Source organism: Bombus impatiens, unplaced genomic scaffold (assembly GCF_000188095.3).
Source record: "Bombus impatiens unplaced genomic scaffold, BIMP_2.2 scf_0494, whole genome shotgun sequence".
Lineage (NCBI taxonomy): Eukaryota > Metazoa > Arthropoda > Insecta > Hymenoptera > Apidae > Bombus > Bombus impatiens.
The window spans coordinates 40644-66237 of NT_176913.1; the positions used below are offsets into that span (position 1 = coordinate 40644).

Consider the following 25594-nt stretch of genomic DNA (forward strand, 5'->3'; position numbering starts at 1 on the left):
TTAGTAAGTACAAATACTATTGATTGTCAGAATATGTAGTTATTTTATTATACATATGTATATTATAATATTTAAATTTATTTAGAAAATATTATTATACATATGTATATAAACGTTATATTTGCGTACTTTAGGGTTATCAAAAATTATTCTGAATTAATGAAATCATCTTTATTGTGTGAAATACTGATATTTTTAATGAATGAAAAATATAAATGGCAAACTTTCTAAACTTCAATGTTCTTAAATTAAATTTCCTCAATTTTTGCATCTTGAATTCCGAAGTCTTGAGCAATTATTTTATTTTTATTTATTTCATTATATAAAGGATTCCCTTCAAATGTTATTTCTTCTAAATTTTTCAGTAATAATAAATATTGTATTTCAACTTCATCCTGAAATATATTTTTCATTATTAAGTTCAACATTTATGATGATTTATTTATACTTACTGTTAAACAATTATGAGCAACATAAAGTTTTTTTAATTTTTTTAATGATTTTGTAAATTTCAAGGATTTTATTTTATTATTTTCAACAGATAGAAACTCTAGATTATCATTTTCGATAAAATCTTCTACATTTAATAATTCAATTGCATTATAATCCAAAGTTAGAGATTCCAAAGTAGAACAATAAGTTATTTCTGAATATTTAATATATATTTACAATAAGTAATGTTATTAAAATACAAAGTATATATTAATTAGTTTAATGATATAAAATATTACCATTGGTACTTTGAAGGTAATTATTATTTAAAAATAGATGTTTAATCACGGGTAATTGTTCTTTACTAATATTTATTACTGTCTTAATGCAATTATGATCTAAAAATAAAGTGTATAGTTTTGGAAATATACAATTATTTTTGTCATGATCATTTCCATTAAATGCTTCCAGGCAATTGTAACTTAAACATAATGTATGCAAATACTTAAAGGAATGGAGACCACATAAATAAGTTATTTGATTTTTACTTAGATCCAAACTTTCTAACTGTGGTAGAATTTCTGCAGAAAGATCCACCTAATAAAAATTCAATATGTTATAGATATAGATATAATTTTTTTTATACTCCTATAAATAACATACTTTTGACAAAGAACAGTCAATTAGACTCAGTTGTGTTATATTTGTTAGGTAATCTGTTTCATATATTCTATTTAATACATGTTTATCAAATTTATTGCCAAATATATATCTTGCTTCAGAAATATCAGAGTTTCTTATATATTCTCCAGAAATATACTATTAGCAAAATTGTAGAAAGCATAAGTATACGCATGATATTTAAATATATATGTATCCAGAAAAACTAAAGGTTTTACTTACTTCAATGTTACTCAAGTGAAATATAATAAATTTTTTATATAATGTATCTGTACTTATTGGATTATTACAAAAATCTATAACATGTAATGTTTGCCAAGTTTTAACATTGTCTATTTGTGCTATGTTTCTTATTTCATTATTTCCACAGTAAAATTCTTGTAATGTATGGAATGATCCCATTGATTCCAAATTTGTTATTAGATTATTAGTCAAATCTAGGTATTTTAACATTGGAAAATTTTCTTGAGTGAAATCGTCCAAAATTGAAATAAAGTTACTTCCAAGATTCAATTTAATCAGATACTTTAAAGGTTTTGCAAAAGAAAATATGGGCAACAAACAACAAGTAGCACAAAGTTCTTGTACATTCTTTAATCTTTTCAAGATGTTTGATGCTGCAATAAGATTTTGTGATATATGAATATATCTTGCTTTTTCTATATTTTTCTTCTCCAGTAATTTTATCTCTTCCATATTTTTCAATGTATTATATTTCAAATAAACTAATTTTTTATGCCATTTATTATTTAGTTTACACATATTAAAAGCACATGGAAAATAATTTTGGGATAAATTAAGATTTTTACAATTATAATTATTAACAAATTGTAATTTTGATAAATATATATGTAATAAGTATTCTACTAATTGAGGATCAGTAATATCATTGAAATGATTTTCATGTATCTTCAGCTTACACATGTTGGGTATATAAGTTATAAAAATACTAATACATTGAAGACAATACATTAATAAGTTCCATGATATATCCAGTTCTTTTAGTGAAAGTAAGGTTTCCTCAACATGTAATAATTTTATGTTATTAAAGCTTATATTTAATATTTCCACATTTTTTATAAATTTTGAATTTGGAAATTCATCCAATCGATTATAAGAAATATCAAATTCTCTTAAGTTAGGCAAGTCTAAATCTATGTCAATTGAATTTATATTTTGTCTAGAAACAGATATTTTTACAAGATTATATATTTCTACTTTTCCATAATTACTAATACATCGTCTAATATTGGAATTGGATAAACATATAAACATTGTATCATCTATGGTACATGCAATTCTGCAATTTTCATATTCTTCTTCCTGTGAAACAGTTTGTAAATTTTTCCTTCTAAGTGTTCTATATATGCCATATAAATTACATTAAGGTTAAATTAAAATAATAAAAATGATTACCTTTGTTGATTCATGTAATATATATTCATATTCTATTACAAACATAGGATTTTTTATGTTCATCTTGGTCAACTTAAATAATTGACAAATCTCGTTTGAATTATTCTCATGATTTGTATGTCTTGTATGTAAGCAGTCATGAACATTATCTATTCTATATAAAAATATTATGCTTTTTATATGAAATACATTAAAATTGGCATTTTTGTTATTACTTTTCAATAGAGTTGAAAATTGGCGTTTGTATAAGTACACAAACACGTTGTTTTTCGCAAATATTATAGAAGCTTAGGATATTCGTATTTTTCTTTGTTGAAAAAACTTTATTTAACCAGTCACAGTCTGCTGCTGCCAAGCAATTAGTTACTATTATTTCTTCCTATTAATTAAAATATTTTTTACTTCCCAATTTATTTTTTAGTGGAATAAGATCTTATTTCTTAAGACAGAAAATATATAAATACTTTAATCAGTAAATCAGTTTGAAAATAGTTAAAGGGCCATTTTTGAATATCTGTTACCCCAGGCGAAGCTAAAATTTTTAAAATCATGCTGCTGCATTCATCCAATTGCAAATTTTTATTTTTGCAAGTATTTAATAGATCAATTTCTTTATTGCTTACTTTTGTTACTTTGTGTAATCTTAAATCTATTATACCTATGCCCCTGTAATAAAAGAGTTATTATAAAAACTTTATTGTATGAGTATTTCTACTAGTACAGTTGGGAGCATACTTTACATACTCTTTCATAACTGAACACAATGATGCTTGCAAGAATTGTTTACATAACTGAATAACTGTATTTTCTGAATCAATATTGTACTCAACAAAATTTATATTTCCACAATAATTCATATTAATTAGCAATTGCTGTTGCAAAATCTAGCATATAAATAACATTACCACTTAATTACCACAAGTAATTTATTTTAAATAATTAAAAAAAGAAAGAATTTTAAAATAGGTATTGTACTTTAGATTGCAAGATTAATTTTTCTTCCATTTCTTTGAGTTGCTTTTTATTTAATTTCATTTGTAGCATTATATTTTGTGCTTCATCGTAAGCTTCAATCTTAAAATAATTTTGATTATTCTACATAACAAATAGAAAATAGTTAATAATAATAATAACATTATTACTCTATATATAAAAGTTAATTATACTAGAGTATTAAATACCTTTTCAATTTCAATTGCATATAGTTGGTTTTTAAAATAAAGCATTTCCTTTTTGTATTCCTTATATTTATCTTTCAATAAACGCAAATGTATGTTTAATTGTTTATGAAATAATACATTATAATATGTCATTTGCTTTCTAGAAGTGAAACGTAATTTTTTCAATCCCGTTCAAAAATATTTTATGATGCCGATATAAAATAATGTAAATACTTGAAAAAGTAATTAATCCAACATCTTTCTTTTTCACATATTTTGTAATGATCTAATTTTTTAATATGTGGAAGATAATGAATAGCATATATACGATAGTTGCAAAAGGTTACCAAAGGGCAATCTCCATATAATGAATCCGCAAATACTAATGAATTTAATTTTCTCAATTGTGATAGATATCTTATGTCCTTGTAATTGAAAAAGGATATTATCATACAAATATAGTTTATTCAAATATTTTACATACCCTTATAAAGCATAAAGGATTTCCCGCTAGATTTAAATTACATAGTTCAGACTTTCTCCAAGACATTTTATTTATTCTTTCCAATTTATTGTTAGCTAAATTAAGTTCTTGTAACCATGTTAATGTATCCAAATTCTACATGAATGCAACGTGTATTGTAAAATAATTTTTTAACAAATACATAATTTAAGAAATAAAAGTCTTTATTTGAAAAACAATAAAGGAAGTTGTACCTCAAGTTTGTGTATATTGTTTCCTGATAAGTACAAAATGTTTAAATGAGAACAAGCTTCTAAATTTGGTATGCAACGTATTTCGTTGGAATATAGATAAAGCTTCTTTAATAAACAATTTTCTTTGAATCGTGGTACGTCCTAATTAAAACAAACTTTAATTTCTAATACTTTATTGATTACATTCGATTTACGTTATTACCTTGATACCACATTCGACGATCCATAATTCTTGCAATTCCATCAATTGTGAAACAGCATTGAAAGAGCCAATATTTCGTTGACCGATTATTATTAATGTCCGAATATTTTGCTTTGTAAACAATAATTTTTCAAACGATATAATTTTAGAATAAAATAAACATAATTCACGTTTATTATTACCTTTCTTCCTCTTGTCTATAAATAGATTTATTTATTAAAAATAATTCAGTGCTTTCAAAGCGTTTTTATTACCTTTGTTATCCATAAAATTATCCATTATCACATTTACGATTAATATTTATTTCTAATAGCAATTGTTTTGAATTTCATCTTTTCCAATTTAAATATAGCCAATAATTTTCTTTAAACAAATGGTCAAGCTAATAGCAATTACAATTAATTACTAATCAATACTTGAATAATACATTATTATGGAATTTTTTTCATATTTTAATACACTTTCCATTGCAATTTAACTCTATATGTATCAAAAATATTTTGCACTATTAATTGTAAGATTTGTAACTATTTATAAGTATGCATCAATTTGTAAATAGTTATATGAAAAGCTTGTTAACATTCAATAAAAATTGCCAGGATATTTAAATATTATAATAATTTATTATGGATCCTTATAATATTATCGATAAGATGTAAAATAAAATTATTTTTATACGATAGTTGTAACTTCTAAATGGAAATATCTATAAAGGTTAAACAAAAATCGGAAATAAATATTAATAGCTAGCGCAATTATTTACGTTTCACGTTATGATTTCAATTTTTTTTCGTTTTATTTAATACTTGTATTATGTAGTTGCTACTGGCAATATAGACAAAAATGATTACGAAATCATATAAATATATACATAGAACATTTTGAATACATTCAACACGTAAAAATTACAAAATGTGTATCGTTCCATATTAATTACAATTTAATTATCATTTACTGAGATAGTATATCTTTAATCTAGGAACTAAATATAGCATATAAAACAAAGTTAATTCTTCTATTCTTATTTATTATACAATCATAAATGTGACGTGATTATGATTACTCTGTAAAACTTAGGCATTTAAATGTGATCATTTTTTGGAGATTTTAAAGTTAAGAAAACAAAGTCAATAAATAAGTTCAAAATGCCTAAGCAATACATTTAAGCGTTTCCTATCAATATCAATATTTTATATTTGATAGATAATCAACGATGAGATTTATATACATTATCATTAATATAATACCTCAAAGCCATTGGGTCATAAATATATTATTTTTTCCCAAGTATAAATAATATTGTTCTATAGTAAACTACTTTAAAGCATGTTGGAGATAGGAACTTGTAATTCGATTGTAATAGGTTTTTCTAATGTTATGACTGTCATTCGATTTATAATTATTATAAATACATGTAAATATCTTATAGGAATAAAACATAAAAATGTGCAAAGATTCAAAATCATTGATATCTTACGATTAGATCGAGTCAAGTTTGGTTAGGTCAGAGTCCCAGCAATATCTTACAACAAAAAAATAGTGATAGACTATGGATACTTATGCAAATTTATATTCTTAAAGACAGAACTAAAAGAATAAAATCTAACAGGAATTTGTTTCATCTACTAAATGCTGCACCGAGTATTCTACTTTGGATATATTAAATATTTGAATTCTTGTACTTTTGCGCATAAAAGCCCATAGTCTAAATATGAGATTCCCCGAATTGCCAGAAGTAAAAATTTACCGCTAGGCTAAGTCTATGATATCAGAAATAGCTATTTATGGGAGGTAGAATTTAGCTGACTTATTAATGATTCAATGGATTTTCATATCTTTTACATTTTTTATGTTTCAATAACAAATACCCTGTCATAAACCTTGTAAGTAGTTGCCAAAGATTATGCGACGATAGCCGGTCATCTAACAGCTCATACATCCAATTCGAATTCTGTAGTACATTACATACAATTGATCTAAGGCATCCTAAGCATTGCCCTAAGTGGTATAACGAAAAGGAGGGCACGAGGTCTTAAAAATCTTTAATACGTACAATTTAATTTTAGAACTTTAAATAGAGTATGGTGTAGAATAGTAAGAATAAAATCTCTCTAAAAATAGAATCTATTAGATATTCCAATAGATAAATTACTAAGAAGCGAAACTAATCAATTCCATTTTTTGAAACTTTCTTAATTTGTATGTCAACATACATGACTGTTGTTCAATATTCAGCAGATGTTCGAGTACTTACAGCTGACAGTATATTTAAAGAATAGGAGATGAACCTAACCTGACCCGATACAAATCTTGAATTATTGTACACAGCCAAATAAAACTAATAATGACAATGAATAATTTGAAAAAGATTTTATTTATGAGTCATTAGCTCCGAGGTGTATATTATTAAAATGAGAACAAAAAGTTAAAATGCATTACAAAAATTTCTATGACATTTGTATGTGTCGCGTGACTACAGTCAAGCACCTAATACGATGAAATATATTTAAAATACGATGATTTAAGTTTTTAATGATTGTAAAGTTTATATTGAATATTGTATCTAATTCGTATGAATGTACAAAAAAACGTCGGGACTCTGCAACTAAGCGTTCATTTAACAATCTTCTTTATTACGACTTTAAAAAACTTCTTTAATTATATTTACTTACCTCCTTGTACAAAGTTGGTCAAAGAGACCTGTGCAAAAGTTTCTTCCATTTTTAACATCTACGATAGACTAAATGTCTGTTTCGTACTGAGCGCCCAGGTTTAAGTTAATGTCTTTCCATATTTTTATAACAAAATTGTATAAATGCAGTGTCTTGTATGTAGTATCAGTGAATGTATAAATTAGAGAAAGTTTCTTATATTTAGCCTGATTTAGAGATCTTTATATCTTAGGCCCATAAACACCGCCAGTCATATTCTTTGGTTTCAGTTATTCGTAACATTATATTTAATGCGTTTAATTACAGTTACAGAAATAAAAGAAACGACATATGTATAAAAGAAATTGATAGTTCATTCATATCTGTTTTAAAACAAAACGTATAAATATTTTAAATATATAGAAACAATATTTTAATAACAGTAGAAAAACAATAAAATTCCTTATTTCATAAAATATGTTAAAGATAAATAACAAATACTAAATAAGAGTTTCGTACTTTTTTAATAAATTTATATTATTTAATTTTACCTGTTTGTTAAAATTTGTATCAAGATATTTTATGACCTCTGTGTTTGCTGACATGATAACCTTTTTGATTAAAAGTACTGCTTCGAAAACTGTAAGATTTTTTTTTAAATACTGTCCAAAATCTAATGTCATATTGGTTATATTTCACACTAACACCCAGATATATGCCTATCATAAATAACCGGTGGAGCTACAGTAACTTATTTGCGTTTCATTTGGTAGCAGTTTCTAAGCCGTTAGAATACATATAAATGTCATGTATAACAAACTTATCGGTTGACCCATTTTTTTGCTGGTTCTGTCCAGTTAGATTCATTTTCATCCTCCTTCTCTCCATCTGCCTCTTCCCTTTCGCCTCTTTCTTGTTCTTGCTCGCTGGATGGGGTAGCAGATGGCGTTTGCGAGATATTAACATTGCGTGCACGCAATTCAGCCAAGAAATCATTCTCCTGTTGATAGCGTCGCTGAAGCTCTTCTCGCCAAGAATTTCCGCCGCCGCTACTATCATCACCATCCTCGCCAGCCTCGAAATCTGAAGATAAGGAAAATCGATAATTCCAAAATTATGAATGTACTTGTTACACTCAAATTATTTTTAATATTTGATCTTTCAATTTTTTGTATGCAGAAAAGAACGCTAATTCCTATAAAATGAATATTGTATAACTGTATCTACTTAGTCAATATATTTAGAATTCAGATGTTTATTTACATTTACAATATCGATAATATTATATACAATAATTGAAAGGAAAATAAATATCGGTCTACTAATTTAGAAGTGTGATTGTATGTTACAAATATGTAATTGAGCAAAAATGAAACGACGGTCAATTAACTACTTCTAAAGAAAATGACAGAATGTAATTTTTAACTAGTATAAAAATGTACCTGATTTACTATTACAATTCCCAATTTACAATTTACTGTTAACGCTTTACTGTCTGGAATAATAGATACGTTTACTAACACGTTTATTTAATATAGTAATTATATATTTATGCAAAAGAAGCATGTGATGTAATATTTTGCAAAATGCTTGTGAGGATGTAAAAAATTACGAGAATGGAAATTTGAACAAACTCTTACCTAACGGCTTTCTGATGTTAATTCGGCCAGAGTTGTGAGAATGATCCTCCTGGTCTGAGTCTGCAAGGCACCAGGATACATTCACAGGGGGTGCATCACACACATTCCACAACACGTCTAAAGTGTCATTTGTATATGAAAATATCTATCTTTTTGCCAAAATTGTAATACCAATGGGATATTTTATATAGAGACTTGTACATTTAAATCCCAATCAAATATTTTCTTATAATAACGATAATTATTACTAACATTATTATATTTTTGTACTTTCTTACAGTATTCAAAACAAAAGAAATGTTATAATAAATTTCGAAGTATCTATTAAAAATGAAACATCGTTTTTATTTTGTAGTAAATGTAAGAATAAAGTTGCATAAACTAAATTTTTGTTTAATTGCAATTCGTCTTCAAATCATTTTTAAATCATTAACCGAATTATAAATTGTCTTATTGTTAGAAAGAGCATGTCCTGTTTCACGTGTAGTGTAGTAGTCTGTGCTATTTCTAGACTAAATTTTGCTAAGTCTATACTAGATAAGAGAAAATAAGAATTATAACAGGCAAACTGTGTAAAGAGAGGCAAAAACTAAATATTTACATCTGTAAGTTGTTAACAGTGAGTAATATATATGTATGATAACTTTTATAAACTTGCATAAAACAATTTATAAAAATATTATAAGATATATCTTGAATTTAAAAAAAAAACTTAAAAAATCATTATTGACACATTTAGATGCGAATAAAATAAAATCCTGTTTTCTTTTTGTGAATTTATCAATTTAAATAATTATTTAAAAATATTGTAACAATATAATATTTGTACTTAATATACATAAAAAAATCGCATATTATTCTTCTTGTAAGTACTAAATAGGAATATGCAATTATTTATTTTGTTTTACATATAAATATTTATAAGAATTATTTTCCAAATAATATAAAAAAATTAAATTTCTTTTATATTTTAATTCTTAATATAAACATATGGCTATGTATGAATTGTAAAATTTACCTTGTATTTGAGCTTTAGTTCCATAATAAATTTGTAAAATTTTGTTCACTAAAAATAGGTAGGGAAATGCATTATTACATGCTATAAAATCTAATGATGTGATAGAAGAAAAATACTGCCAAACATGCCTGTTTACACTAATATGAACAACAATATGAGAAAATGTATATATGTACGAAAAACATTTACTTGATAAGTTATTTTAGATTGCCATAATTTTTTTTTATAATCGAGTAATTATTCAAAATAATATGAATGAAACAAAAACATACACATTGGTAGGAACATAAGAACTTTTAATATCTCACTTATTATAACTACTCACAAATATCATTTCATTAATGAGTTTTTGTAATAGTATGTTAGTTTTAAACATATGAGATTATATGAATTAATTGTTACCTCTTCGAGTTGGCTATACATTTTTTATTTTAAGGGCTAATGATTTCTATGCCTTACACCTAATCCAGATATACAATTATTGGAGGCCTATGTTAAAAACGATAGCTAAATACAAGTTTTTGTGCCACTTTGAACTACCAAAGTATTTTGCATTCATTTCTGATGCAAAGTATGTTAAAATTTGTAATACAACATACCCGAATTCAATTCCCTCACGAGTGTTGACATGGCATTAGTAACACTGTCAGCAGCTACCAATAAGTCATTTCGTAAGGATCGGCCCAAGCTATTATTCGCACTGCTGGAACCACTCCCTGGCAAGCTGTTTGTCCTGAACGCAGACCTGACATCGAAAATCTCTATTTTCTTTGCATAAAGCGACTTCCAAAATAAAAACTAAGTTAAGATCGTGACATGCCACGCTTATTGTGCAAGCATCTAGGGATGAAAGTTTTTTTATCAGCAAATATCAGTATATTCGCAAACTTTAAATTAGCAATATATTAGCATAAACATGCAATATTAAAAGAAAGCGGGTGTAAAAATTTCATAAACTAAATTTTACTTCTTTAAATCTATATGTTTTTTGTGTTTTAATAAATTTACTTACATATGTTACTTCTTAAAGTTCCATATATTTATGCTCAGCATTCTCTTTTTATAATCTCTTTATTACAACACTTCATTCTGATTTTTGATAAATATAATTTTAATTTCGATGAAAGTTTAGATATTATTGAATTAGGGTATCATACATAATATATTCAGTTCATAACAATATTTCAAAAGATAGGTAAAAGAGTATATGCAACTAAAAATAAAAGATAGTTAATACATAAAACTACTTTTTTATTAAAAAAATAATATTATATAATCAATTATACAATTTAATATAAGGGAAAATGTAACAACATTTTTGTAATGTATAGTAAAAGATCTGAACATGCTCTTTAAGGTACATCATATATCTGTTGTTTCATTCCGTATAAATATACATGCCTGTAATGTTTCACAAATTAAATGCAATGAAGGAAAATTAAGATATAATCGATAACATAAAACTATAAAAATTTAATAGTGCCTAAAAGCGTCTCAAAATAGCAAAAAGCAATGACTTATGTAAATATAATATTTTAATAAAACTGCAATCAGAATTTACAATATCGTTAATATAGAAATATTTTAAAATAGAAAAATCATTAGTTGTTCAACTAGTACCAAACTTATTCTTGTTACTAGCTGATCAATAATACAGTCCCATTAATATTCACATGCAACAACCAAAGATATGATTACTGTGCTAATTCTTTTCATAAAGTGCAGCTAAAATCTTATTATACTAGCACTGTGTGTTTAGAAGAAATCAATTTTAAATAAACGTATATAACATAGAAATAGACATAATCAATCGTTTAAATTATAGATATGCTTGTAAAATATGACTAATTTCTTCATACAGCTTAAACATAATTTCTTATTACATATACAAATTATATAATAATGACTGTTTTAAATATGGCGTAAAGTACATAATAAATGTGGATAACATATAAAATTTTGTTAATTTTTCTATAAAAGTAATTACTTTCAATATCTAAGTACGGTACAAATCTTTGTACAAATGATTTTTATATAAAAAACCTCACAAACATATCAATATAAAATGGTACTAAAAAAATGTTAAAAGAAACAAGGAACGAATTTTTCCTGCTTTTATAAATATGATATGTATTTAGAACTTGTCAATATCTTTCTAAATATTTCTTTAACCATAATTTTCCGATAAATTCGAGAATTATTTCTAAATCATTCTATGTGCATGATATAACAGTGTTTTATACAAAGATTGTAATGTTTGCTTTTTCTTTTGCTGCCTTGTGTCTTTTTAACTTTGACTATCTTTTCATTGATTTCTAGCAGAGATTTTTCATATGCCTGCCTACCTTACGTCGCCTCCAACACATGATAAGTTATCTGGAATAGGATTTTGTATTGTTCCCAGCATGGTATTATTAGTTACACTCGCCACTGATGTCGTTGGAACGGGACTCTGGTAGCTTTGAGACATTTGTTGTTGACTTTGCGACTGCTGTTGTTGTTGTTGTTGTTGTGGAGTTGTAGAAAGTGGACCACCTGGAGTTGGTGGAGCTGATCTACTACTTGGCACTGCACCAGGAGGTAAAGGTGGTGACTTTGTACTTCGTGGTGAACTATTTGGTGTTGACCTTGGAGATGCCTGGTGATTCTATAATAATATAAAAATTGGAGTATTGCACTATGATAATAAAATTGAAATGTTAAAAGAAAGATTGAGATTATAGATTATTCTTGAAATAATACCTTTAACATTTTCATTAAACCTTCCAGTTGCACCATTAATTGTCTTCTAGAATCTTGCAATGTTGCTAAATGAGTTTCTAACTCATCTTTTCTTTGCCTCAAGGCTCTCAGTTCAGACATTAATGCAGGATTTTCCAAACCAGCCGCTTCTATTTCTTGTTGTCTCCTACAGTTAGATTCAATGTTAATATGGTAAAAAATAAATGGAAAAAAAGCTGAAATATCTTTCGAATTAGATATTCCATTTCACTAACTACAAGCTGAAGCGAGAATATATTATTAATGTGGTGTTTGTGTGTGAATCTAATGAATCTAACAATTTCAAAAATTATATTAACGTTAAATTAAAATAATTTAATAATAACTTTATTGTATAATTTTCAGACAAGATAGATATACCTAATTACTTTAAATTTGTAAATAATGTAATATATCGAAAACTAAGACAACTAAGGTAAGATACAGAGATTCTTAAAAAACTAATGAAGAGAATATCGATTACAAGCGGGATACTCCGATGTTAGTAATGATTTTGGATTCGACTGTCTTCATTTTTAAGTTATTTATACGGTTATATAAATGAAATATGCATAGAGGGAAAGATGTATTTATGTTAGTATTGATTGTTGTGATGTCTTCAGCTCTAGTATATACATTCTACGCAACAAAAGTGATAGAAGCGAAACAGAATGTCCTTTTTAACATGCATGATCCTAGGATGGTTCGACAGGATGAACTCGAGGTTTAGGCTTGATATAAAGGAAATAAACGACACAGGTATACCTTAACCTTGCAATCTCGCGCATTATTTCCTTGTTCTTTGCCTCTAACTGCGATATAAGTTCGCGTTGTGCTCTCGAGGCATCTAATGACGCCAAATTAGCATCAGATGGTGCCCTACCCTGTAATACAAATATTGCGATTTCAAATAATTTGTAAAAATAAGAAAATGAAATTTAGTTGAATCATTGTTACTTGTACAAATGATGGTAAAAATTTCGCATACTTACTGCTTGGTCAGCTTGCGACATTCTGGATGCGGCACGAGGCTGTGCAATTATGAAATTAAAATTAGTCACACAAAGTCACGATTCAGCTGAACGTTTAATTAAGTTTATTGCTCTAATTTGCTAATAACTGAGGATTTTGCATAAAGTTTCATGCATTTATCATAATCTACACCAAACCACATTATGTCAAATATACCCACAAATTTTACATTAAAAATTATACTATTTGTTAGACAACTTCGTATAAATTATTTGAACAATTTTGTAAATTAAAATTATAGCTTTTTTATATAAATAATACCAAGTTATAATTGTTACAATATTAAGATGAATATTAAGCATGTACCCATACAGTTGTAGAACAGTAAACAACAAATACTAAACGTTAGTTATTTTAGAATAAATAAGATATCTTACCATAGTCCTAGCTTCCTGAGCCAACCTTTGTGCGTATCGTGCTATTAATTTATGTTCATCATCCAGTCTTGAACTATCCATACTGTACAATGTATGAATAAAGAAATAAAAAAAAAATAAATAAAATTGTGACTCGTTACGTGCACATTTAGTATAAGCTGTGCAATTTCGATCTGTTTTACGCTCACCTCCTTAAAGTAGAACGGCTGTCCATCGATCCAGAATCGAAAGGAGCCATGAAACCTGGATCTGGAAAACCGTTGTGAGATGGTAAAGGTGATGGCGGGCTGCAATGCAGGGAATTTATTTTCGATTGAAGAATCGCGTTCATATCGACAGCTATACATATCATATGAGTATGATAGATCATGGAACTCACACTATGTGTGATAAATCTAACGTCTTCTCAGGTTGTTCCGGAAATCTCGGTAAACTGTTCTTCCCCTTTTCAGGTACGCATCTGAAGCTCTTTCGTAAGGAATGACCAATCTGTTTGCTCGGTGATTTCTACAGAAAAAACAGGAGAAGATTGGTGTCACGTAAAAGATACATATTATTATTTATGCATGGAAAAGTTTGAAACTTTGAAAGTTCTATCCAACACGTACAAAACTACTGTACTCCCTTGTTTCATGATCGTTATTATGTGTCCCAGAAACTTTACCGCGCCAAAAACAATCTTGACAGAGCTGGTACGAGTGACATTTCTGACATCTGTATCGGAAGCCGGTGAAGTTCTCTTTGTGACACGCGTCACACATGACAGGATGGGCCACTGAAAAATTTTACATGAATGAAAAGCTCATTTACATGCACAAGTTGCATCTTCGTTTGCAATACGTTAAGGTATTATGTTTCTTCATATGAATATTAGACGACAGTATTCAGTGGAAGCATTTTTATAATATACAGAATACCTACTTCAAGAAGAAATTTTAATATTCAGTAAATTGTAGTAGTTGTGTATCTATTTATCTTCAATTAATATTTTCTGTTGAGAAATTCGCTAGCTGAAGATGAAATATGATAATTCATCTAGGATTACTTTAAAGCATATGATCATCAGGTAGATAAATCTGATACCGGAAGATGTTTTTATGAGTCTAGAAGAACTCAAAGTAGATAATCCAAAAATATTCTAAACGACTGGTCACATATATGGATATTCATATAACTTTCTAATAGTTTTCTGTATATTATATTCTAGTATTACTATAATTCTAGCATTATTATAACTAGTAACAATAAATTGAATTTTAAAGCATAAAATCCTCTAACTACATATGTAATTTGATTTCTGCATTGCGAGATTCATTAATTCTAAATTAATTTGAAATCTGGAAAATTACCTGTTTCAACAGCAGCCATTCTATGGTACAATGGAAGCCAGATTAAACAGTGTGGTCCTGGATCAGACATAAGCGTATCCAAAAAATCGTTAACCGTGACTTTCGAATTCTGTAACACAATGTGACACCCAACGATGCTAATTTCCGAGTTGTATTAAATTTAAAGAAGTTTCCCAGTTACCTAGTATACGGACAGAAGTTCATTTTAATGAACTTACTTGGGGAAATATTGAATTGGCAAGACCCTCGGAGTATCCAAAAGAAGGCGATTCGTAAACAGCAGCCGTTAACGCTAGAACTTCCTTCAAATAGTCAGAGAATCTCCAGTGTATCATATGACCATTGCTATCCGATATTTGTGAGTATATATCTGTTCGCCAAGTAGACTGAATTAGTTAATTAATTTTGGTACTACACGGGAAAATATAATAAATCCATTCTTATCAATTTTCTGGCTTCCATAAACTCATTAGTTGTTTTTAAAAGACTTATATTTTCGGTCTCAGCGGATCATTTCCATTTCCAATTTTGTTACATTAGAATCCTTCTATTTAATCATAAAGTGACATTATAATCAGAAAATCAATAAAAATTTACTTATCATGCTTTTCTGCTAACTTCGTACAATTTGTGAGCGAAAATAAAGAACGGAGAATAACTTACATCGAAATTTGTCCATTAGTTTCCCAGCACATAACGTAGCTAACGCTACTTTCACGGAGAAAACGGATATCTTATTGTTTTCCCTAGGAAAAATGTAGTTTTCGATAAATCATAATTGTGAATATGATCAATAAATTAGTATTTACACAACTTTAATTCTTAAAATTAAAATTAATTTAATTAAAAAACTTTTTGTAATAAGAATCGAGGGATACAAAATTATATAACTATTTAACTATTTAATCTTTTAATGATGCAATAAAATGGCAAAGAATTCAGAGTGAACGATTCAGAAAGTAATGCTTTATCTTGTTATCCCCAAGATATTCTTAACTTTTCATAGAAAATAAATATAAAAAATATTAGCAATTATACTAAGTATGAAGACATTTAAGATGTGAAATTTATAGTACTATATTTAACAATCTTTACTCAAGTTTCTTTCAAGTTACACTGTTAAAGGGTTAAAACATTTAACACATATACAAAATTCAATATCTATTTACCCTGTAGTATAGGCAGCAAGTAACCAGTTCATCAACAGAGCGGTTGTAGCATCGACTTTGGCTTGTTGCGAAACAGGCACTCGTTTATTAAGGGCATGGAATAAGGAAGACAATAAAGTTTCCAGCCTTGAAACTCCCAATGTGCTGGATGGTTCCAAAGTGTTTAAACCGTTTTCCCGAAATGCTTCGATTACATTCCATATATCCACGTTATGTACTGTATACAACAGAAAATGTGCTTTAGCAATAAAATTTTTTAATTATTTTATTTTGATGGTGCGCTTTTGTGGAAAGATTGAGAACTACCGGTGTAGATTATTACATGGAATAGCGAAGTATAATATATAGGTATCATAAATCACTTGGACTGCGAGCTCGCTATCCTATAGCCACACGGACTATTTGATCCTAGGAAGTTCTTGACTCTATGGATCACTTCATGCCCTTAGTATTATGGGCCACTTGATGCCAAAAAGCGCTCAACCTCATGAACCACTTGATACCAGGAGTCAATGGTTCAAGATTCTAAAGGATGAAAGGTCTTAGAATCTACGGATCACCCGAAATCTAGGAATCTCTAAAGCTTTAGGACACCAGAATTAACAAAGATATCAGAATTCTCAGAATATCGAAATTTTGTAAATCTCTAGAACTTGGAAACTCTTAGAGGGTTGCCTTCCCATCCGGTTACCTGACGATTCTGTGATTTCGTAGCTTACGGAATCCTAAAAACAACTTCCTAGTACAGCTAAGAACTTTGACTTATCTTTTTTAGTAGATTCTCACCTAATGCATCAAACTATGCGTTTCTTGGCACCAAGTGGTATATGCTTTCCGGCGTCAAGTGGTTCGTATTAAAGCGTTTCGCAGCCTCAGGTGGTTCGTTGGATTTGGAATTTCCTGATATCAAGAGTCAATAGGATTTAAGAGTTTAACTATCAGTAAGTTGATTATAAATGTACCAAATAGATGACTTAGCGTTAAGTAAGCTAGGTCTTTGGACCTGGCCTAACGGCTCTTTCTGACATATTCACGTTATAATATTCAACAAATATTATTGTACGATAAAGCTCAGATTCTATTAGAATTGTCTATAAAACCCAAAACTTCATTTGTTTACACCTACTTTTCCTTCGTTTATTACGTTATACGTCTACATAAATATGTTACACTCACAGTGAACTTTCTTCTGAATAAATCGCAATTTGCATGCAGTGCGGTACGATGCAAATCGAATGCTATCAAAATTTTGCTGCCGCATTTCTTGCAACAGCTGCAACCGGCTTGCCTCCCCGGTGCTGCTATTTCCCGACCCTCCGGCGCCATCCTCCGCCATCTTATCTGCAACATATAATAAAAATAAAATAGTATCATGTTCGATCTATTTGTATGCATTGAGAAAGTCCTAAAAATCGTGTCAGTTTCCAATGGAATGCGAACGATAAAATTTATTCGTGGTCAATTAACTACCTACGCGGAACCTAATGCAGCCTTTTAGTCAGTTATCTAAATGTCAGAGTAATCAATAAAAGCTAGATTTCTTCGTTCTTTATTGCGCCTACGGTGAACATTCTCAAGGGTTCTGAGGGCATTCAAGGCATCCGCAGAATGCACGAGCACTATTTGCCACGGCGGGCTTCATTGTGTCGTTGATTAGTTTCAGTCCAGTCTGATGAATCAAGCATCGCGCGATTAATACGATGCTATTAAGATCAGGAATTGCGACGAAACTAGTATAGTGGAGCACGAAGATCGCCTTTGAAGCGACAGCGATAACTTCCAACATTTTAATTGCCATTTTAAGAAAAATTAAACTCAACAAAATCATTCGACGAAGAAAATAAAATAAAGTAGTGTTACGACACATATTCTTTGGTATTATTATGATACTTTTAAGCTTTATCAATAAACAATATATGTTATTAAGTCATTAAATACAATAAGTATATTTATGTTTAACAAATCTGATTCTAATTTTAGTGCATTACGTTTTCCTCAGAAAAAGATCAGAGAAAATGTATCATTAAATAAAAATAAATTTTTACATAGTCCAAGAAACATTTAAGCACGAAAGAGTTAATAGTGTCGAATTTTAAAAGTTCAGTGCGTGTAATTTGTTTCTTAGAGAAATAACATAATATTAGAATCAATATTATAGAAATTATACAATACGCATAATACTATTCATATAAATTAAATAATTGGTAATATATTACCATATTATACACAAATTGTTTCTCTTCTCTCTTTTTTGAAATCATTTCATTCGGAATATTCATTTCAAACGAATAATATAATCGATTGCCATGTATCTATAATTATTGAATATTCTATTATAATTTTGATCAAAATTAATTTGCACTGAATCAGTTAAATTAATTTGTTCATATAAATAAACATGGTTCGCCCCGTACAACAGTCTCATATTAAAATACAATTTTATCCTCTTCTGAAACCAACAAAATAAAATAATATTCAGTAACGAAGCCACTCGCTTAACATAAATTTTTACATATTCCAAGAAACATTTAAGCACGAAAGAGTTAACAGTGTCGAATTTTAAAAGTTCAGTGCGTATAATTTGTTTCTTAGAGAAATAACATAATATTAGAATCAATATTATAGAAATTATACAATACGCATAATACTATTCATATAAATTAAATAATTGGTAATATATTACCATATTATACACAAATTGTTTCTCTTCTCTCTTTTTTGAAATCATACCATTCTGAATATTCATTTCAAACGAATAATATAATCGAATGTCATGTATCTATAATTATTGAATATTCTATTATAATTTTGATCAAAATTAATTTTCACGGAATCAGTTAAATTAATTTGTTCATATAAATAAACATGGTTCGCCCCGTACAACAGTCTCATATTAAAATACAATTTTATCCTCTTCTGAAACCAACAAAATAAAATAATATTCAGTAACGAAGCCACTCGATATACTATCGATTCGCAGCAGCGTTCGTTCACATCACAAATTGCCGCATTTCGGTGTCGATTCAATAACGTCCCGAGTCAATACTTCAATTTAAAACCTCCAAACGTTCGTTCGTATCGTCAACAATCGACAACGACCTATCAGGTTGGCACAGCTAACAAAGAAATCATGGAAACGAGAATGCCGACGAGGAAGACAATTACTTTTATCGTTGATATACCCGACAAAACAACGGGAGAGTTCGCCGGTCGTTAACTTAATGGAACGTGGAAATCACTCAACGACTGCTTGATAATTCATAGGAGACTGTTTCAGACAAAGCCGAATTGTCGCAGCAGCAACTGGAAGCAGCCGGTAAATATCAAAGCAATTAATATTTTGCTGGAAAATCACCATCGGGAGTAACGACATGATTCAAGTGGAAAACGAAGCGCACCAAAGGCAAAAGGATCATTTGCAATTCAGTTCGTTAAGTATTCTGTACGATGAAGCCTCGATCAGCAGGATCTGCGTGAGATTGTGCGAAACTAAATTGTTCTAGACTTACAGAATCGAATTCCCTGGAACTTTCCACACTTTTAGGAACAGAGATCCACTTTAGAAATATTTCGTGATCCATTCGAAGACTACACGAAGTGTATTGTTGATTTATAAACAATTCAAAATTGATTCGTGTAGTTCTACGAACTGAAACAAAGTAGGTAGAAATAGTAATTCTAATGTGATCTTTAACAGAATCGACTTCGATTTGTTCACCGATTATTTTTGATAAATTACAGTTGTCCTAAAGGACGTGTAAACTATTGTCATATTTTAATGTTTAACGCGATTTTGAATGTGTATTAAAATACATGTGTATCTGTGGCGCGTGAAACGTATATTAAAGAATTAAAGAGCCATGTTCTTAAGTATACGTGTACACAGATACTAAGTACTCGCAGTTAGCGTGATTCTGAAATCAGTTAATCGAACTCGCATGTTTTTCGATCATCAGTTCAGTGACTCTCGGGAAGAAAAAATAATAAACCAGGTGTAAGGCTGCTTCACGTTTGATTGTTCAACGGTTATCCGCGTATATTCAAACATACTGTCCAACGGCTATACTCGTATGTTTAAATACACGTGCAATAGAAACATACGGATACCCGTGAAACAGGAATGATCGTGTATTCCTATTACACATGTATGCGTATATTTAAATATACACGCATAATCATTGAATAGTTAAACGTGAAACGGTCCTGAACATAGTTTTGAATATCTTAAAATATGTTGTTCTCAGGATAATCGAAAAACATGTGAATTCGTTTATCTGTATATGTGTATTGAATACCCGCGTACGAGTATATTTGTAGTCCGTGTACACGTGTATTAACATTTACACGGATTGAAAGTGAAATTTGTTTATCATACGCGAAATAAGAATTCGCAGGCGCGATCCACACTTTGGGAATCTACAGGGTGGTTGGTAACTGGTGGTACAAGCGGAAAGGGGGTGATTCTACGCCAAAAAAGGAATCGAAAATATAGAATAACAGTAGCAGTGGTTCCCAAATTTTTTCTAGTCACAGCACATTTTAAAAATTGTACAGATATTTTAGCGCATAATATATACAAATTTTAAAAATTGGAACAGCAAATACAATTGCGTGATTAAAAAAAAAGGAAAAAAGAAGACATTGCTCTTTCGCGATGTGCTGCACGTCCTTTGACAATCATTGCACCAGACCAGAGCTATTCGAACTTTGTTATTCCTTCAGTTTAAATTTAAGGTTTCTGGTCCTCAGGATCGTGTGAATGATTTTCAGCGCACTGACTCCGAGGACAGTTCCTTAGCGCAATGGAACGGGAAATCGATGTGACTCGTCGGTTGTTGTCCAACAAAATGGAACGGAGACAGGTGCATTTAGAATGAAAAGTGCCGGGAGAAAGGGAAATCGAGTGAAAGAGCGATGAAAGAAAAAAAGGTTCGAGCATTGCCATGCACCGGCAGATTGATATCTCCGGCTGCTTCTGCCACCGAGTATTTTCGCGGATTACTTCCTCGGTAAATTCGCGACTCTGGCGAAATACGATCCGGAAGCATCTTTGAATTCGTCTGGCATATTTCGTTGAAACGGTGGAACGATGATTTGCATTCGAGTCTATTTAAGTGTCTGAAAAAATTATTCCTTTTTCCTAAAAAATGCTTACAAACCAGCTTATACGCATAGAAAATATTTTCGCGTGTAATGTAACGTGTAAAATACAAAAGAAAGTTCTACGAGAAAATATAAAAGCAACTTTCGTCTTGATTTTTTCACAAGTTATGGAAATTTCTTTAAATCTTTCTGAAATGACAATAATGACGGACATTGTAGTAATTTCGAAAGTCGCAAGGTCGAGAGAAATGGTATAACCTCCATTATGGAAAGTTTTCCATGGGTCGTCTAATATATTTTAAATGAATAAAGCTTCCTGGTAGAACATATTTCGCATATACGTATATAGGTATATATGTGTATTCTTATCTTTAATAAGAGAAATTCAATTTTTGTCAGTTACAATTGTTAGAAATAAAATACGATAGTAATAAAATATAGTATTATATAACACGTATAAAATATTTTTAAATAATCTATGAAATAGGAAAAAATAACCTTTGTTTATTAAGAAACAATCTCGAGTTTCGAGTTGTTCGTTTCTTCGACTTATTTCGCAATATATTACAGTCCACAAGGTGAACTGTGCCTATATGCTATCATAAATTATACTTTCAACAAAATTACACGTTTCAGAAACGATTAAACTACATACTTCTAGTACCCTAGAAACTCCAGTGCAATTAAACTATATACTCTAGATGTTACGTCCCGTTACCTTACACAAACCAAACTCCATCTCTCGGCCAAGATGGCCACTAACTGTGTAAATTCACAAAGGATATAACCTAACAAACACGAAGTGGTACCTCGCTGGGGGTAGCCACCCACATGATAATCAAACAGCCAAAAAATTCTACCAAATGTCCAAATCGGACAAATTGTGAATGTAAACAACTAAATAAAAAAAAAACTAACTGCGCAAATATAAATAGTCGAGCCGCAATAATCCTAAAGAATTTCCATAAAACTAAGTATTTGTTTTTTACCTTAATTGTTATAAAATATATTCAAGTCCAGACGTTTCTTATGGTTATTGCTCCATCAGGTAAAAAGATCTTTTTCCCATGTTCAATGGTCATCTTCACCCACAAGCGACCAGTGGTGGGGCGACCAACCCCCAGCAATAGTTTTCCTCTGCGGCAGCATCGTCACCGAACTTCACTGGTTTATCAACCTTTGATCAGTCAACATCTCTTGACTGGCTTTTCATTCGTTGATCAGTCAATGTCTTGACTGGTTCTTCGTTCATTGATCAGTCATCAGTTTTAACTTACTATTTACATGTCTGTGAGAATACGTCTACACGCAGCTAGCGTAACTATTTGTATCTACAAAGTTATCGGAATAAATATATTATAACCTGTTACTTCAGTTCAGTACACCTCTATTATCCTAATCGAAATAGGGGGTCGACCAATTCGTGGCGTCGATTATCCAATCGTAACGAGAATTTACGGCTCTCGTTGACGCGATCTACCGCGAACGCGCCTCTGCGCGAACGGTCGAACACTAGAACTTTTTAATACTTTCGTCTTAGATTTTAAGGTTCTTTTTATTTTATAGTGAATTAATTAAAGTTATAAAAATCTATAAAATATAATATAATAATATTAAATAATAATAAATATAATAAATAATAATAATAATAATATAATAATAATAAAATAAAACATAATAAAATAAAATATATCTATAATTAAATAAATCTCAACAAAATCAATAATATGTTAAAGAAAATAAAGAAAAAGGAATAACTTTCTTCATATATTAATTGGTGAAGGACATAACCTAACGAACACGATGATGGTATCCCGCTGGGGGTAGCCACCCACATGTTATATTAGTATACAGCTACAACATTTTATCAAATGTCCTACTGGACAAATTGTAAAATTCAAATAAATAAATAAATAATAAAAAAAAAAATATATTAATTGATGGACTCGCGCTGTTTTTTAAGTCATGACTTCGGTTGTTCTTCTTAGAGAATTGATAGAGCAAGCGGAGTATTCGATGCAGGATCGATAAAAACACGTTTATCTTCGATCTTATTACATAGCGTGCGAGCACGAGGAGAGAATAAATCGTAACAATCGTCGTTTGTTTGCCGCACAGCGTAACTCATAAAATCGTGCCATCGCGATGGCCTGTTTTCTGTCATTGCGAAACTCCGTTCCTATGCATTGTGGCCCGTGTTCGCCCGAAGGCGAATCACCGCTAAAGTTCATCAGTCGCGCCGATGCAAACGCGCACGGAAAATAGTGATGGGATCTGAAACAATTCGAACATGATCCAAAGTTCAAAGCTCTTGAAAGTCTTGATAATTCTTGAGTCTTTAAAGTCTTGTAAGTTTGGGCCGTCTTGAAATAAAGGTATTTATGATGACTCGAACTTACCAGATTTGTTTTAATATTCTATGTCAATGATACCATCTCAACGACAATAATCAAAAGGCTTGTAAGATGTCGAATACTTATCAAGTTCTCAAAACCTACTGAAACTCTTAAAAGTTTTAAGGTGATCGAGACTTTTAAGACGACCAAAAATTTCAAAACGATCGAGTCTTTTAGAGATTTTATGGACTCAAGACTTAAAAAGACTTCCAAGAGCTCCAAGCTTCGAATCATGTTCGAAGTGATTCGAATTTGTCAGCGTATATGCGATACTGATTCGAAGTGGTTCGCAGTATTTCAGATCCCGTTACTATCGGAAAACCCGCGATAGAGAGAAACTGCAAAGAAAATCGACCATGTCGGAACGACTGCAATAAACACAGAATTCTAAAGGCGCATGAAAGTTATAGGTGTAGTTGTCTGAACCGGTTATGTAACAGCGGTAAAGCAGTGGTACGTTACTACTCGTAGACGAATCTTTTCTACGCCACGAAACTTCGCATTAATCATATAATTTGTTACTACGTCATTATGAGTTCAGATAAAAACAATAGTCTCGAAAGGCTGATTGGGGCTAGAACTACAGCATCAGATTTTGCATTTTTATAATTATTGACAATATGCAGATACATTTGATAAAATTAATATTGCTTTTTATTCAAATAGATAACAATTATTTAGATATATTTATTTATATCAGGTTTGGGCAAACTCTATTTGAAATAAAGATAAAAAATAACAATTCAAAGTAATAGCTCATTTCAATTATTACATTATTTTTATTGTGAATATAATATAGGAAAGGTAATTTCACTATTAAAATTAAATAAATTTTTCCCAAATATTTTTCTATTATATTATATAATAAATTCGTTCGTTCTAACTATTTCAAATTAAATAACAGATAATTTGAATTTTAATACATATTAATTTAAATCTTAAGTATTATGTGAACTATATATCATTGATAATATAATTATAATACGAATGTTGAAGTAACTACAACTACTTGTACAAATATTGATATAACTTTTGATCTTGCATATATATGTATAATATCCGATTGGTTTTGGTATTGAGATATTGAGCATTGATTTGAAATTTTTGTTTTACGTGTACCGTAACCTACTTATGGTAGTCTGTTCATGGTCTAGTTACTACAAGTTACTTTGGCAAACTGTGGCGATCACACGAAAATTTCTATCAGGTTATCATAGGGAAACCCGCGGTGATTGGATCGAAGTAAACTTCTACCGTAATGTAGTTACGTTCGGTTATAATTTAGTTAAATATTATATCCCAGTGTGTATTATTCGTTTGCATGATCTGTATGAGATATTATATTATCTATATACATGTATTTCTCTAATTTATAGTAGAAATATGTATATAGAATATTAATAGTATATTTCTAGTCAGAAAATTAAGTAATTATAAACCACATCATGATAAGTCACATTTCTCAGATATACAGGGTGATTGGTAACTGGC

At 29.5% G+C, this 25594-nt stretch overlaps 4 protein-coding genes across 16 annotated transcripts in view; all 4 read right to left on the bottom strand.

Moving 5' to 3' along the window:
• Nucleotides 1-106: 106 nt before the first annotated feature.
• LOC100742910 (leucine-rich repeat-containing protein 9-like) lies at nucleotides 107-3624 on the bottom strand. Of its 2 annotated transcripts, XM_024368967.2 has the most exons (4): nucleotides 3274-3624; nucleotides 2994-3195; nucleotides 2530-2908; nucleotides 107-2436 (listed from the first exon to the last, which is right to left on the bottom strand). In XM_024368967.2, exons 1-3 carry the CDS (start codon nucleotides 3384-3386, stop codon nucleotides 2741-2743), a joined length of 483 nt encoding a protein of 160 aa, XP_024224735.1. In that variant the 5' UTR covers nucleotides 3387-3624; the 3' UTR covers nucleotides 107-2436; nucleotides 2530-2740. The 2 variants fall into 2 exon arrangements, with proteins under 2 accessions (XP_024224735.1, XP_033177683.1); XM_033321792.1 differs by lacking the exons at nucleotides 2994-3195; nucleotides 3274-3624 and having other exon boundaries at nucleotides 2530-2739.
• On the bottom strand, nucleotides 249-1288 carry LOC117151873 (toll-like receptor 9). Its single transcript, XM_033321793.1, has 5 exons — nucleotides 1285-1288; nucleotides 1096-1208; nucleotides 732-1029; nucleotides 540-646; nucleotides 249-395 (listed from the first exon to the last, which is right to left on the bottom strand). Exons 1-5 carry the CDS (start codon nucleotides 1286-1288, stop codon nucleotides 249-251), a joined length of 669 nt encoding a protein of 222 aa, XP_033177684.1.
• A 408-nt stretch (nucleotides 3625-4032) lies between the features above and the next one.
• LOC105681002 (leucine-rich repeat-containing protein 9-like) lies at nucleotides 4033-4989 on the bottom strand. The gene is made up of 5 exons (XM_033321796.1): nucleotides 4863-4989; nucleotides 4609-4805; nucleotides 4407-4547; nucleotides 4174-4308; nucleotides 4033-4071 (listed from the first exon to the last, which is right to left on the bottom strand). Exons 1-5 carry the CDS (start codon nucleotides 4885-4887, stop codon nucleotides 4033-4035), a joined length of 537 nt encoding a protein of 178 aa, XP_033177687.1. The 5' UTR covers nucleotides 4888-4989.
• Nucleotides 4990-7887: 2898 nt separating this feature from the next.
• Nucleotides 7888-25594, bottom strand: part of LOC100743226 (dystrobrevin beta) — a 28470-nt gene continuing 10763 nt past the window's right edge. The window contains exons 2-17 of one of the 12 annotated variants that reach the window (XM_024368958.2): nucleotides 17781-17945; nucleotides 16605-16821; nucleotides 16099-16181; nucleotides 15654-15805; nucleotides 15436-15544; nucleotides 14695-14861; nucleotides 14466-14593; nucleotides 14275-14373; nucleotides 14087-14111; nucleotides 13670-13708; nucleotides 13443-13561; nucleotides 12660-12825; nucleotides 12263-12564; nucleotides 10517-10662; nucleotides 8900-8959; nucleotides 7888-8342 (exon numbers count right to left, since the gene is read on the bottom strand). In XM_024368958.2, coding sequence (XP_024224726.1) covers nucleotides 8080-8342; nucleotides 8900-8959; nucleotides 10517-10662; nucleotides 12263-12564; nucleotides 12660-12825; nucleotides 13443-13561; nucleotides 13670-13708; nucleotides 14087-14111; nucleotides 14275-14373; nucleotides 14466-14593; nucleotides 14695-14861; nucleotides 15436-15544; nucleotides 15654-15805; nucleotides 16099-16181; nucleotides 16605-16821; nucleotides 17781-17940 — 2235 coding nt within the window. In that variant the 5' untranslated portion in view covers nucleotides 17941-17945 and the 3' untranslated portion in view covers nucleotides 7888-8079. Of the gene's footprint in view, nucleotides 8343-8899; nucleotides 8960-10516; nucleotides 10663-12262; nucleotides 12565-12659; nucleotides 12826-13442; nucleotides 13562-13669; nucleotides 13709-14086; nucleotides 14169-14274; nucleotides 14374-14465; nucleotides 14594-14694; nucleotides 14862-15435; nucleotides 15545-15653; nucleotides 15806-16098; nucleotides 16182-16604; nucleotides 16822-17780; nucleotides 17946-25594 lie in introns of all 12 variants that reach the window. The other 11 variants (XM_012387920.3, XM_012387921.3, XM_012387919.3 and 8 more) reach the window with 11 other exon arrangements.

What these genes read in the sequence shown, in the direction of transcription:
- LOC105681002 (XM_033321796.1), bottom strand. Translation starts at nt 4,887, where the DNA reads ATGGATAATTTTATGGATAACAAAG. An exon ending in TCGTCGAATGTGGTATCAAG is followed by an intron (nt 4,548 to 4,608) that starts GTAATAACGTAA and finishes TGTTTTAATTAG; the next exon opens with GACGTACCACGATTCAAAGA. An exon ending in ATCCTTTATGCTTTATAAGG is followed by an intron (nt 4,072 to 4,173) that starts GTATGTAAAATA and finishes TAAATTCATTAG; the next exon opens with TATTTGCGGATTCATTATAT.
- LOC100742910 (XM_033321792.1), bottom strand. Translation starts at nt 2,592, where the DNA reads ATGAACATAAAAAATCCTATGTTTGTAATAGAATATGAATATATATTA. An exon ending in TATTACATGAATCAACAAAG is followed by an intron (nt 2,437 to 2,529) that starts GTAATCATTTTT and finishes ACTGTTTCACAG; the next exon opens with GAAGAAGAATATGAAAATTG.
- LOC117151873 (XM_033321793.1), bottom strand. An exon ending in TTGACTGTTCTTTGTCAAAA is followed by an intron (nt 1,030 to 1,095) that starts GTATGTTATTTA and finishes AATTTTTATTAG; the next exon opens with GTGGATCTTTCTGCAGAAAT. An exon ending in TTACCTTCAAAGTACCAATG is followed by an intron (nt 647 to 731) that starts GTAATATTTTAT and finishes TTAAATATTCAG; the next exon opens with AAATAACTTATTGTTCTACT.